Here is a 12293-nt window from a genome sequence, read left to right on the forward strand (position 1 = left end):
GGCATGGGTGAAATTTAAATACAACACACATATGATAGTTTAAGTGGGGAAGAACCATTTAATAAATGGAGCTGAAAAAACGGGATATACAGATGGAAAAGGAAAAAAAAAAAAATAAGATGTCTGACCTCTACACAAAAATACAACTCCAAATGGATGATGATGGTCAATCTTTTATGTCAGCTCGGCTGGGCTATGGTATCCAGTTTTTGGTCAAACACCAGTTTAGACATTGCCGTGAAGGTTTTCTTTTTTGGCCACGTGCCACCCAGCACATGGGATCTCAGTTCCCCAACCAGGGATCGAACCTGCTCCTCCTGCATTGGAAGCACAGAATCTTAACCACTGGACCGCCAGGGAAGTCCCATGTGAAGGTATTTTTTTAGATGATTAACACTTAAAAAGCAGTAGACTTTGAGTAAAGCAGATTACTCTCCATGTGGGTGCGTCTCATCCAGTAGAAAAACCTGAGGTCCACCATGGAAGAAGGAATTCTACCTCCAGAGGCAACTGTTCCCTGGGTCTCCAACCTGCCCATCTACCCTTTCAAACTTGCCAACCCCATTATCTCCCTATACAGCTATGTTTATGTTTTATTTCTCTGGAGAACTCTAATACTGAATTAAGCTCAGATGACAAAGCAAATCTTTAGAACTCTTAGTAGAAAATATAGTTATCTTTCTGACTGTAAAAATTTCCTAAATAAGACCAAAAATACTAACCATGAAAACTTGATCACTTCTTAATTAAGAACTGCAGCTTATAAAAGGTACGTTAAAGCACAAAATGAGAAAATATTGATATGTTCACAATTTTATTCTGATACCTCCTTTCTCTTTTGTCCTAATCTTTCATTCTTCACTTAGCATTTTTTTTATTTCCTTGACAATTTTAGTTGCCCTATTCTTTTCCTGCCTACAGTACCTCTTTATGCAAATTACAGTCTTCTGGGAAGAGAAGTCAATCAGACTTTTCAACATTATCAAATATGAACTTTGCCACATATATCCAATTAGTGAATTTCTCTTTAATCAATCACAAAGCACTCTAGAATCTTACAAAGAACTCAGTCTCAAATATTATGTAGGCCTGCTAACTTTAATAATAATCAAGTAAAAAAAGCTAAGAAACATGTTTACCAATTCCTCAAAGTAATCTCAGTTCTTTATAAAGAATCTATAGAAAGCCACCAAGCAATATGGAGCCTTTATTTTAATGTGATTACTGTACATCTGCAGTATTGGAATAATCCTTTTATAAATGGAACAAGAAGAAACAATGACAAAACCAAACTGGTATTTGACGTGAATCCATAGGAGTTTAAGCTTCAAACCCAGCCAAGAAGTTTGTTACAACCTCTTTCATCTTTGCATCTGACTCTTCTGAGATCTTTCCTTCAGCCCTATTTTGAAAACAAAAGCCGATCAGTTCTGACCTGGATAAAAATTCAATGACTAGCTTAATTACAGAATTCAAAAGAATTTTAACAAGACTTTACACTTTAAAGCTTACAAAAAAGAAGACATCAGTTGTGTTCATACCTGATTTTGCCCAACAGGGTTTGATGTTGGCTGATAACATGAGACAAGAAAGCATTCTCAAACTTTGTGATCTTGCTGGGCTCCAGCTTATCAAGATACCCCCTGACACCAGCGTAGATAACAGCCACTTGCTCTTCAATAGCCATGGGAGCTGAAAAGAAATAAGTGAGTTGCTCAACAAATAAATGCCATGTTTCCAAAGTCAGAGACACTTACTTTTTCCAAAATTTTTTTTTTTTTTTAAAGGAACTCCTTTATTTATTTATTTATGGCTGTGTTGGGTCTTCGTTTCTGTGCGAGGGCTTTCTCTAGTTGCGGCAAGCGGGGGCCACTCTTCATTGCGGTGCGCGGGCCTCTCACTGTTGCGGCCTCTCTTGTTGCGGAGCACAGGCTCCAAACACGCAGGCTCGTTAGTTGTGGCTCACGGGCCCAGTTGCTCCGCGGCATGTGGGATCTTCCCAGACCAGGGCTCGAACCCGTGTCCCCTGCATTGGCAGGCAGATTCTCAACCACTGTGCCACTAGGGAAGCCCTTTTTCCAGAAATTATTAACCTGTCTCTACAGATCACCTACTTTCACAAGTGGAAACTCCACATCAGTACTCCTTCCCACCCCCTGAATCAGTTTTTTCCTCATAATGGTTTAAGCCTTGAAGTGTAACCTTTGAGCATATTCCATGAGCACTGTATATCATCCAGCAGCATTTATATTGTTTTGGGTATAAATAACTTGCTGAAATTTTATAGCAAGGTAGTACACACTAACATTCTTTTTTTTTTTTAATTTTTTTTTTGGCCGCACCCGTGCAGCTTGCAGGACCTTAGTTCCCTGACCAGGGATCGAACCCAGGCCCTTGGCAGAGTCCTAACCACTGGACTGCCAGGGAATTCCCGACACTAACAATCTTTTAAATCTGCCATATTCCACAATCATATAGCCAAGAGGGCGACGGTGGGGAGGAATGGAATCTACTATGTCTTAACTCCCAAAAGAAGGGTATTAGTATACCTTTCCTCACATTTACACTCAAATGATAAGGACTGTACTTTAATTAAGTAACACAGGTATCAATCACATTCAAAAGACAACATCTTTGATCAGAGATTAACAGCACGTATTCTTATAAAGACCTATGTGATATTCCCAGGTCCTAACACACAGTAGGAACTTGACCAAATGGAAAGTACAACTCACAATACTGTCCTTGCTTCAGCAACTCAGTCAAACGCACACCACGACTCAAGAGTTGTTGAGTGGCAGCATCGAGGTCAGAACCAAATTGGGCAAAAGCAGCAACCTCACGATACTGAGCCAATTCCAGTTTCATGGTACCTGCCACCTGAAATACAGAAATGGTTAATTCACACAATACAAAAATACTTACCTCAATGACACAGACCACCATACAAATACACTTTGATTTTTAACCTAATGACAAAGTGATGCAAATTACCTGTTTCATGGCCCTGGTTTGGGCAGCAGATCCAACACGGGATACAGACAAACCAACGTTAATGGCAGGACGGATACCTTTGTAGAACAATTCTGTCTCCAAGAAAATCTACAATGTAAGGAAAATACTCACGCTTATTAGCAGGCCTAAAGAAATCAACTATTTTCAAAATTAAGTCACTGTAGCAAAAGCTGAAGCCAGGAAGAATGCTAAATGTCTTCTTATGGTAAAGAGCTCCTCAAATCTTTCATGACCCAATCAACCTGCATATTCTATTGCTGAGGTTAGGAAATGTGAGTGAGATGAGAAAAGAATAGGTATCATATTTATACTGAAACTTATACAGGTGAAGTGGTGTGATCTCTCCAGGATTTGCTTCAAAATTATACAGGGAAGAAAATAGTGGGTAAAAAGAAAGCAAGAATGAAGTACACTATACCACAAATTGATAAATGGGTGGGATATGTGGGGTTTCATTATACTATTCTCTTTACGTTTGAGATTTTCCATAATGAAAAGTAAAAAGCATTTAACAAATTAGTTCAAAACTACTAATCTCAACCAATGCCTTGAAATCATCCGAAGCTTTCACACTTATTTAATCATAAAAACAATACCTGTCCGTCAGTGATGGAAATGACATTCGTTGGAATGTAAGCAGACACATCACCAGCTTGTGTTTCTATGACTGGTAAAGCAGTCAAGGAGCCACCACCAAAAGCATCGTTCATTTTGGCTGCTCTCTCTAGCAGACGGGAGTGTAGGTAGAACACATCACCAGGATAGGCCTCACGACCAGGGGGTCGGCGGAGCAGCAGAGACATCTGACGATAAGCAACAGCCTATGGTATAGGAAAGGGTTGTGAAGTTCACCTATTTGACAGAGGCTACATTTGTCAACTACCATTGTGGCACCAACATACAGAGTCTAAAAATACATTTCATTTGACCTGTTTGGATAAGTCGTCATAAATGATCAAAGCATGTTTGCCATTATCCCTAAAATATTCTCCCATAGAACATCCAGAATAAGGAGCCAGGTACTGAAGTGGGGCAGCATCCGAAGCAGTAGCTGAAACCACAATGGTGTACTTCATGGCATCTGAGAAGAAAATAAATTTTAAGTTTTACATGGTTATCAATATTGTGATTTTAGATTAGAGACTAGAATAAAAACTATCTAAGTGCTTTACTACTGTGATTTACTATTAAAATTATCCAAATAGCTTCTACTTTAAAGAAACTGACAGAACCTTAAAAGTTAGCTGCTGTTTTATACTAATTTTTTACTTATTACTTTTGTATTGATTTATATTAGAAACTTCAGCTCATTAGGAAGTAATTAAAATCAGCCTACATTAAGCATAAGCTATCCTAAGATTAGCAGCATCCCAGATATAGCAATGAGACTACAGTTCCTTAATACCTGCATCTGTAAGTCTCTTCACCAACTGGGCAACAGTGGATCTCTTCTGACCAATAGCAACGTAGATACAGTACAGCTTCTTCTTTTCATCAGTTCCATCATTGAATCGTTTCTGGTTAATGATTGTGTCAATAGCAATTGACGTTTTGCTTTAAAAAGAGAAAATAAACATATATCTTGCTAAATACTTCAAAGGATCCCCCAACTTAAATTTCACTCCTCTTCCTCTTCCTTCTCCTATCACATTCTACTCTCTCCAGGATATCCAAAGTATTTACCATTCCAAGCCTAAAAGTAATCTTTCCACAGAGCAAATTTTAGTTAGAACTTTTCAACAAGCTAACGAGTCTTTACCCAGTCTGTCGGTCACCAATAATCAGCTCACGCTGACCACGACCAATCGGCACCAAGCTGTCCACAGCCTTAATGCCAGTCTGCATTGGTTCCCGCACAGAGATTCGAGGAATGATCCCAGGGGCTTTCAGACCAACTCGCCTTCGGGTCTTGGAACCAATTGGACCCTGTTAAATGATAAAAAGAAACCCCAGAACAATCAGTTTGGCTCTTTGTTAGAAGCTACAACCACATCTAATAAATGTTAGACCTACCTTTCCATCAATGGCATTACCAAGGGCATCTACTACACGACCCAACAGCTCCTCGCCGACTGGAACATCCACAATAGCCCCAGTTCTCTTCACAATATCTCCTTCCTTAATTAGTTTATCATTTCCAAACACGACAACACCAACATTGTCAGGTTCCAAGTTCAGAGACATACCCTATACAAAAGACACAATTGAATACCCATGAAGCTTGAGTGGCTCTTCTTCCCATATACCTACACTACATACAAAAATAGAGGGAAAAAGTAATATTGACTTTTCAGATCTGGTTTACTCGTGAGTATTTTTCCAACGAACAATCTTCCTTAGTTAAGACTTCTAAAACAGCAACATGTTCCCTTGAATAATCATAGGTTAGAATTATAAGCCTAAGAATCATCTTATCACATCCTCTAAGAACTAAAAGAAGCAAAGAAATTGAAGTTTAAGCTTTTCTACTGCATTTCCTTTGACTATGGTTTTTGAACTGGGTGACCAGTATGAAATAAAGCAATCAAGGTTAACTGGGAATTTTAAGACACGCTTGATTCACATCTGTGAGAACTCCATGAACAATTTTAAAAAACTATCTAGTCAGAACCTGTACCCATCAGGTTAGTAAAAAGTTAAATTAAAAGCTACCTAATCAAGAACAAATCTATATAATATGACAGTGCTGGGTCATCGCTCATCATTACAATCATATTTCAAAATGGTTAAGATTTTAGGTCCCTAACTCATAACCAAAGCAAAAAGGCTAGTCCAGGAACTGACTCTGGTCAATAAACGAAGCTCTGGAGAATTACTTACAGTAAATACAGAGAAATATCATGGAATATCATCACAGGTACAAAATCTTTAGTCTGAATATCTGATGTTCAACAGAGTAGTCACTAACCACAGGTGGCTATTTAAAATTTAAATTAATAATTGCCCTGTTGGGACTTCCCTGGTGGCACAGTGGTTAGGAATCCGCCTGCCAGTGCAGGGGACACGGGTTTGAGCCCTGGTCTGGGAAGATCCCACATGCCGTGGAGCAACTAAGCCTGTGTGCCACAACTACTGAGCCTGCGAGCCACAACTACTGAGCCCATGCACCACAACTACTGAAGCCCACACAGCTAGAGCCTGTGCTCTGCAACAAGAGAAGCCACTGCAACACAATGAAGAGTAGCCCCTGCTCGCCGCAACTAGAGAAAGCCCATGTACAGCAACGAAGACCCAACACAGCCAAAAAAAAAAAGCTAAAAGGAAATTCAGTTCATCTATTTCAGCCTAACCTCTCAAAGATATATACACTATAGATGAGAAATTAAATTTTTAACCAAGGTCTGAGAGCTACTGATAAAACTTTCAGCTCCATAATTAGTCTTCCACACCAACAGGCTCTTTTTCCACACTGGACACTAGCAAGAAGACCAAGAAGATCTTTCCCCCTGTGTGATTAGTGGGTAATTCTACTGCCCCTGGTCCACCTGGATATCATGCTCTGCTTTCATCAGAGAACCCATGACTCCTACAACTTTTATTTCTCACCCTACTGCCCAACTAAGCTCAATCTAATAGAAAAAAGTAGACTTGTATCATTAGAGAGCTTCTGATAGCTACATCACTAGCTCACTTCTCAACAATAGATCTACTCTTACTAGAAATACAAAGTCAGTGGCTTTCAACGTTCCACCGGAAATGAACTTAAAGTTATCAAATGCTTTCGTATAGGATGATCTTAACAGCTACAAACAGACTTGAACTTCTCAAAATCTGGGTGAAGATTTACTCAGTTTTATATTTCAATGCTAATGGTTACAACTTATGTGTAAATCAGTCCCTAGGATAAAAAGTTTGATTAACAAAAAATTTATTTTTTTCGCAATCTATAATAATGACAAACACAAACAGTGAAGCAGATTCGGATTCAAAGTTAAAAAAAAAAATCTGACACAATCTCTGAATTACTAAATGAATAACTGAGGAGACACCAACGCTAAAACATCAAAATCTCATTTTATAATTTACCTTTAAACCTGAAGAAAACTCTACCATTTCTTCTGCTTGAACATTTCTCAGCCCATGTACACGGGCAATACCATCACCAATACTTAAAACACGCCCAGTCTCTTCAAGGTCAACAGAGGTATCAGCTCCAAGAATACGCTCTTCAAGAATAGAGGACACCTCAGCAGTGCCTATTAAGAGAGGACAATTCCATTACAAAAACAGCCTGGTCCAAAGACCTTTTCAAAACTCATTTCCCCAAAAATATATAAACTAGAGTTGTGATCATAATAATCAAATTGCATTCTAAAACATAATGTCCAACATTCTATTCAAAAAAGCTTGATACCTACCACTATGAAAATGAATCCAAGTGACTGAGAGAAAACTTCACGAGACAAATGTAAACCAGATAAGGAGCTAATCAAATTAAGCAATACCCTTAAAATAAACATTTCCTATCTTGTAATTCTTTGGTTTAATCTCTAGGAAATCTGTATTTATGTTAAAACTTGAATTTAACTCAAACGTAAACTCTATAAAAAGCGTATTTTAAAAATGCAGTGTATTTTAAAAAGCAACTGTTTGGGAATTCTCTGGCGATCCAGTGGTTAGGACTCTGTGCTTTCACTGCTGAAGGCGCAGGCTCAATCCCTGGTCTTGGAACTAAGTTCCCGCAAGCCTCGCAGCCAAAAAAAAGGCAACTGTTTAACAAAGTGTAAGTACAGGTATCCCCCTCTTTTCGAAAGTTCCATTTATGCCATTTCACTTTTACAAAAAAGGGTAATCGCTTCTTCACACTTTAGCCATTTCAGCTAAGGAAAGGTTTCATTAGAATGTTCCACCTTCAAATAGTGGGGAAAACTTGTTAACTTTTCCTTTAAAAGGATGCAGGTACTATTCTTCATCTCAGCATGTGGGAGATACCTAACTTTATTTCAAAAGCCCTAATGCACATCTCAAAAGAAATTTCCCAACCTACAGCATCTTCCTAAGCTTACCTCCTCACTTCTCTATTGCATTTACAATGTGCAAATTCAGACTGCCAGGTATAGGTTACCAACTATTGTCTTTGAAAAACACAGAGGTAAAAATTACCTGCTTTTTTTCAGTGTTTTTTTAGGAGAGGAAAAGATTCATAGATCAGAAAGGGTGCCCACCACCTGATATATACTTTGTTTCCACCAAAGGGGCATTTATTATGAGAAAAAAAAGAACCTGTACTAACATCAAAAGAGAAATACATAATTATAGTTCACTTCACTAGAACAAGAGAACCTACTGACAGGGCTAAATGGCTCATTATGGGTTAAGAATCTGAGATTCCATAGTAACTAAAATTGAGAGAAAAAACTAACTAATGGAAAAAACCCAAAACATCCACAGTAGGTATGTAACCTACGTAATGTAACTTCATTTTTCATTTAATAACAATGTAGTAAGTGTGGTGTAGACACAGAATTAACAACTTACCAGTCTTCTGAAGACGAGAGTTAGAGGCATGGAGGTTCCTTACAGCAATGAAGGATGATCCCAAAGCATTCTTGGAGACCTAGTGCAAGGATTGTTTTTAAAAAATCTAATTTTAAAAAAAGCCTTTAGGGCTTCCCTGGTGGCGCAGTGGTTAAGAGTCTGCCTGCCAATGCAAGGGACACAGGTTCGAGCCCTGGCCTGGGAAGATCCCACATGCCGCAGAGCAACTAAGCCCGTGCGCCACAACTACTGAGCCTGAGCTCTAGAGCCCGCGAGCCACAACTACTGAGCCCACGTGCCACAACTACTGAAGCCTGCGCGCCTAGAGCCCGTGCTCCGCAACAAGAGAAGCCACAACAATGAGAAGCCCGCGCACCACAACGAAGAGTAGCCTCCACTCACCGCAACTAGAGAAAGCCCGTGCACAGCAACGAAGACCCAACGCAGCCAAAAATAAATAAATAAATAAATAAATTTATAAAAAAAAAAAAAAAAAAAGCCTTTATAAAACTGGCAAGCTTAAACAAACGCAGGCTTGGCTTGATCAAATTATCAGCGTAAATATTAACCACCTGAGAAAGCACTTTTGATCTATGTGAAAATTTATTATGCAGCTCCTGGTACACTATAAATACGCTAAAAACAGCATAGCATATTTTAAAAAGCAACAGCTAACAAAGTATCTTTCTTTTTAAAGGCATCAGATAATATTGACTAGATATATTTCAATTGAGTTGTGGAAATTCTCAATTTGATAAACTGCTTCCTAAAAGGGGCAAATCTCAATCGATTTTCTATTTTAACCTTAAAAAAAAAAAAAAAGCTTGTAAATGTTAGAGTTTGATTAGAAACTAAGAGATATGGCACATGCACTTTTTAAAAAAACTGCCTTCAACAAAGCCTGCAGTAATCTGGACCCCTCCTCCTTCAAGTTGTAACACCGTGGTTGGTCAATGTCAATTCTGAAGACACTCCCTTCTATAGGACCTGGATGAAAATCATTAAAAATGCTTTTTTTTTTCCTAACAGAAATCCAAAACGCTACCAGAGGTTGTTAGGGTAGTAAAATGGCCAATATATTTATTTCACCTCCCAAATTGAGATTACTCTTAAGATGAAAGAACAAGTAAATGTAAAAGTGTTTACACAGGACCTAAAGGTTATGTCCTTAACTCCAAGTGATATTAGTAATGAAGGGCACTGACCTCCACAGGTTTTTTCCAACCTATGTTCTATTTTATTTTACTTGATTTCTCAAACACTAACAGATTCCTCAAGGACGAAATCTTAAAACACGTCAAAGCACCACAAAGAAAAATCTGCCAGACTGGGACAATTTAGAAGCCAGTTCCTCTGCTGTCAAGGTATCGGCCACAGTGAAATGCATATTTGCACCTGTACGGTGTTTTCATGATCGTTTCACTATTCAGCACTAAGAGACCACCTATTGAAGCATTCAGAAAACCACCTTCATTTATTGATTTCCTCTGAACCGACCTCGGGGAAGAGGTGGAAGGCCGGGGCCTGCTGACCTTCAGTACAATGTCAGGCTCCCCTAGCTCGCTTCAACCAGGCCGGACAACAGTGCTCTGACCTTCAGAGAGGAAGTCCCGGAGAAGCAGCGGGACCGAACCTCGTCGTTTCGCAGCAGGCCTCGGAAAACTAGCGCCCCAGTCCTGACCTTCATTCAAGGCCTCTCTCAGACAAAGACTGGAATCCTCCGGAGGCGCCACCTCTGGATAACACGAAGGTCACTGCCTCCCCTGCAGCACTCTGCACCCTCCCGCACCGGGCGACCAAAGGGCCCTTCCGCCGCCAGCCCAGGACAGCCCGAGTGGCCAGCGGAGCAAGATGGCGCCGCCCGCCACAGCCCCTCACCCTCCGCGCAGAAAAAGCGGCCGAGCCCGTGCATCACCACCTACTGCCGCCGAGCCCCCTCCCTGCCGCCGGCACCCCTCGCTCACCAGCCCGGCCCGCCGAGGGAGGGCGCGGGCCACGGCCGCGGCGACGCGCACGGATAGCATCTTCGCGGCTCTACCTCAGGTGCTTCCTCTGCAGCCGCAGCCTCTGGACTGACTGGGACAAAATGGCCGAGCTCCGAGGAAGGTCAAGGAGCCAGCACACGTGACCCGGAAGTACCGCCCCTCCCCCGGACGCGAATCTGCCGGTAATTACTTTTTTTAAGTATAGTTTTTAGATTTGAACCTCCAAATGACTAATTAGACCTTTGCCAGCTTCGGCCCAGGCATTGGTTACCCATTTACTTTGATCTTTCGCGTCGACCTTATGGTTGCCCTGGGCGACCACATGGGTAGCGGAACCGGCCAAGAAGCAGTTACCAGACCGCATCCCGGCAGAGAAATGATGCTGGTGTCACCCCGTCCTGGGGCGCGGCTAGCTTGACCGTCAGGGGGGTTGATTGTGGCGGGTCCGAAGCTACAGCTATTAAACCTTGATGATGTAGGTGCAGTAAACAGTTATTTCAACTGGGCGGTTTGGCAGCGGAGAGTTTCCTGCTGGGCGAATTAACGCGGATTAATCCGCAGATCGCTGGCTACACCCCAGACCCTCTGAGTCAAAAATCTGGGGCAATCTGAATCTTTGAAAAGCATCCACACCATTCTAGATGATCTGATAAGTGCACATATTGGAGAATCGCAGTTCTTTTAGATTCGATCTAAAAGAATCCTGTTTGCGAATTAAAGCAAATTGTTTAAAAAGTATAACGAGCATGGGGACTTCCCTGGTGTCGCAGTGGTTAAGAATCTGCCTGTCAATGCAGGAGACATGGATTCCAGCCCTGGTCTGGGAAGATCCCACAAGCCCCTGCACCATAACTACCGAGCCTGCGCTCTAGAGCCCACGAGCCACAACTACTGAACCGGCGTGCTGCAAATACTGAAGCCCACGTGCCTAAAGCCCGTGCTCCACAACAAGAGAAACTACTACAATGAGAAACCCGCGCACGGCAATAAAGAGTAGCCCCCACTCACCTCAACCAAAGAAAGCCCGCCTGCAGCAACGATGATACAACGCAGCCAAAAATAAATAAATAAATTAATTAATTAATATAAATAAAAGGAAATAGGTTTTTTAAAAAAAAGTATAACAAGCACAAATTCAAATAGAGTGGTTGCCAATCCTGAGAAGAATGGTCCAGAATCAAAAGTCTCATTCGAGAGTGGGCTATGGCTCAATTTTTCCTGTACAAGCAACTAGTTTCATGACAGTAGGGATTTTACTTTTTCATTTGAAGTAAAATGGAAATGATGAAAATAACTTTCTATACTAACCCAATGAAATAAGGGCGGGACTTTTGTTCCTCCTACCGATTTTTTGGTGATATTGAGATTTTTGTGATATGTAGAGAATTTGGCGGGGGTGGGGGGATGTTGGGTATTTTGTGATAGTAGAGACTATTAACGTTGCCTTCACTTGCGGCTGTACTGAGAAGGATCTTTCAGCTTCATCCACCAAGTCCTAGTTTACACAAAACCTTAATTTGGGTGGGGCATATGAATATGGGTTGTAACAGTCATCTCCTAAAACAGCTTGCAAATATTATATGGCCAGCAATCCCTTTCTCTAATATTCTACTTTCTTTTCAAGATGAGCCATGTGTACATATGACAGTTCTCCTGGAAATTAGGTGTAGGAACAGGTAAAATTTTGGTTTGTAAAAACAAAGTTCAGGAATATTTTGTAAAACTTGTAGTGATGAAAGTGGACAAAGGGAAAAAAAGATAACTTTTCCCCCACTTATCTGGAATTTAGTTAATGAGCAGATACATATTTAACCA

General features: G+C 40.7%; 1 protein-coding gene across 1 annotated transcript; it reads right to left on the reverse strand.

Annotated features, from left to right (window-relative positions):
- Positions 1–1187: 1187 nt before the first annotated feature.
- Positions 1188–10586, reverse strand: ATP5F1A (ATP synthase F1 subunit alpha). Its single transcript, XM_059895685.1, has 12 exons — positions 10458–10586; positions 8494–8572; positions 7042–7211; positions 5029–5202; positions 4775–4941; positions 4421–4569; positions 3945–4096; positions 3612–3836; positions 2995–3102; positions 2736–2880; positions 1542–1692; positions 1188–1402 (listed from the first exon to the last, which is right to left on the reverse strand). The coding sequence occupies exons 1-12, from the start codon at positions 10515–10517 to the stop codon at positions 1321–1323; spliced, it is 1662 nt and encodes a 553-aa protein (XP_059751668.1). The 5' UTR covers positions 10518–10586; the 3' UTR covers positions 1188–1320.
- Positions 10587–12293: the final 1707 nt, after the last annotated feature.

Source organism: Balaenoptera ricei, chromosome 14 (assembly GCF_028023285.1).
Source record: "Balaenoptera ricei isolate mBalRic1 chromosome 14, mBalRic1.hap2, whole genome shotgun sequence".
Taxonomy (NCBI): Eukaryota; Metazoa; Chordata; class Mammalia; order Artiodactyla; family Balaenopteridae; genus Balaenoptera; species Balaenoptera ricei.

Excerpts from the sequence above, each read along its gene's own strand:
- ATP5F1A (XM_059895685.1), bottom strand. The coding sequence starts at position 10,517 with ATGCTATCCGTGCGCGTCGCCGCGGCCGTGGCCCGCGCCCTCCCTCGG. Across the intron at positions 4,942-5,028 it reads GTAATGCCATTGATGGAAAG|GGTCCAATTGGTTCCAAGAC; the intron begins GTAGGTCTAACA and ends ATCATTTAACAG. Across the intron at positions 3,837-3,944 it reads ATGACGACTTATCCAAACAG|GCTGTTGCTTATCGTCAGAT; the intron begins GTCAAATGAAAT and ends CCTATACCATAG.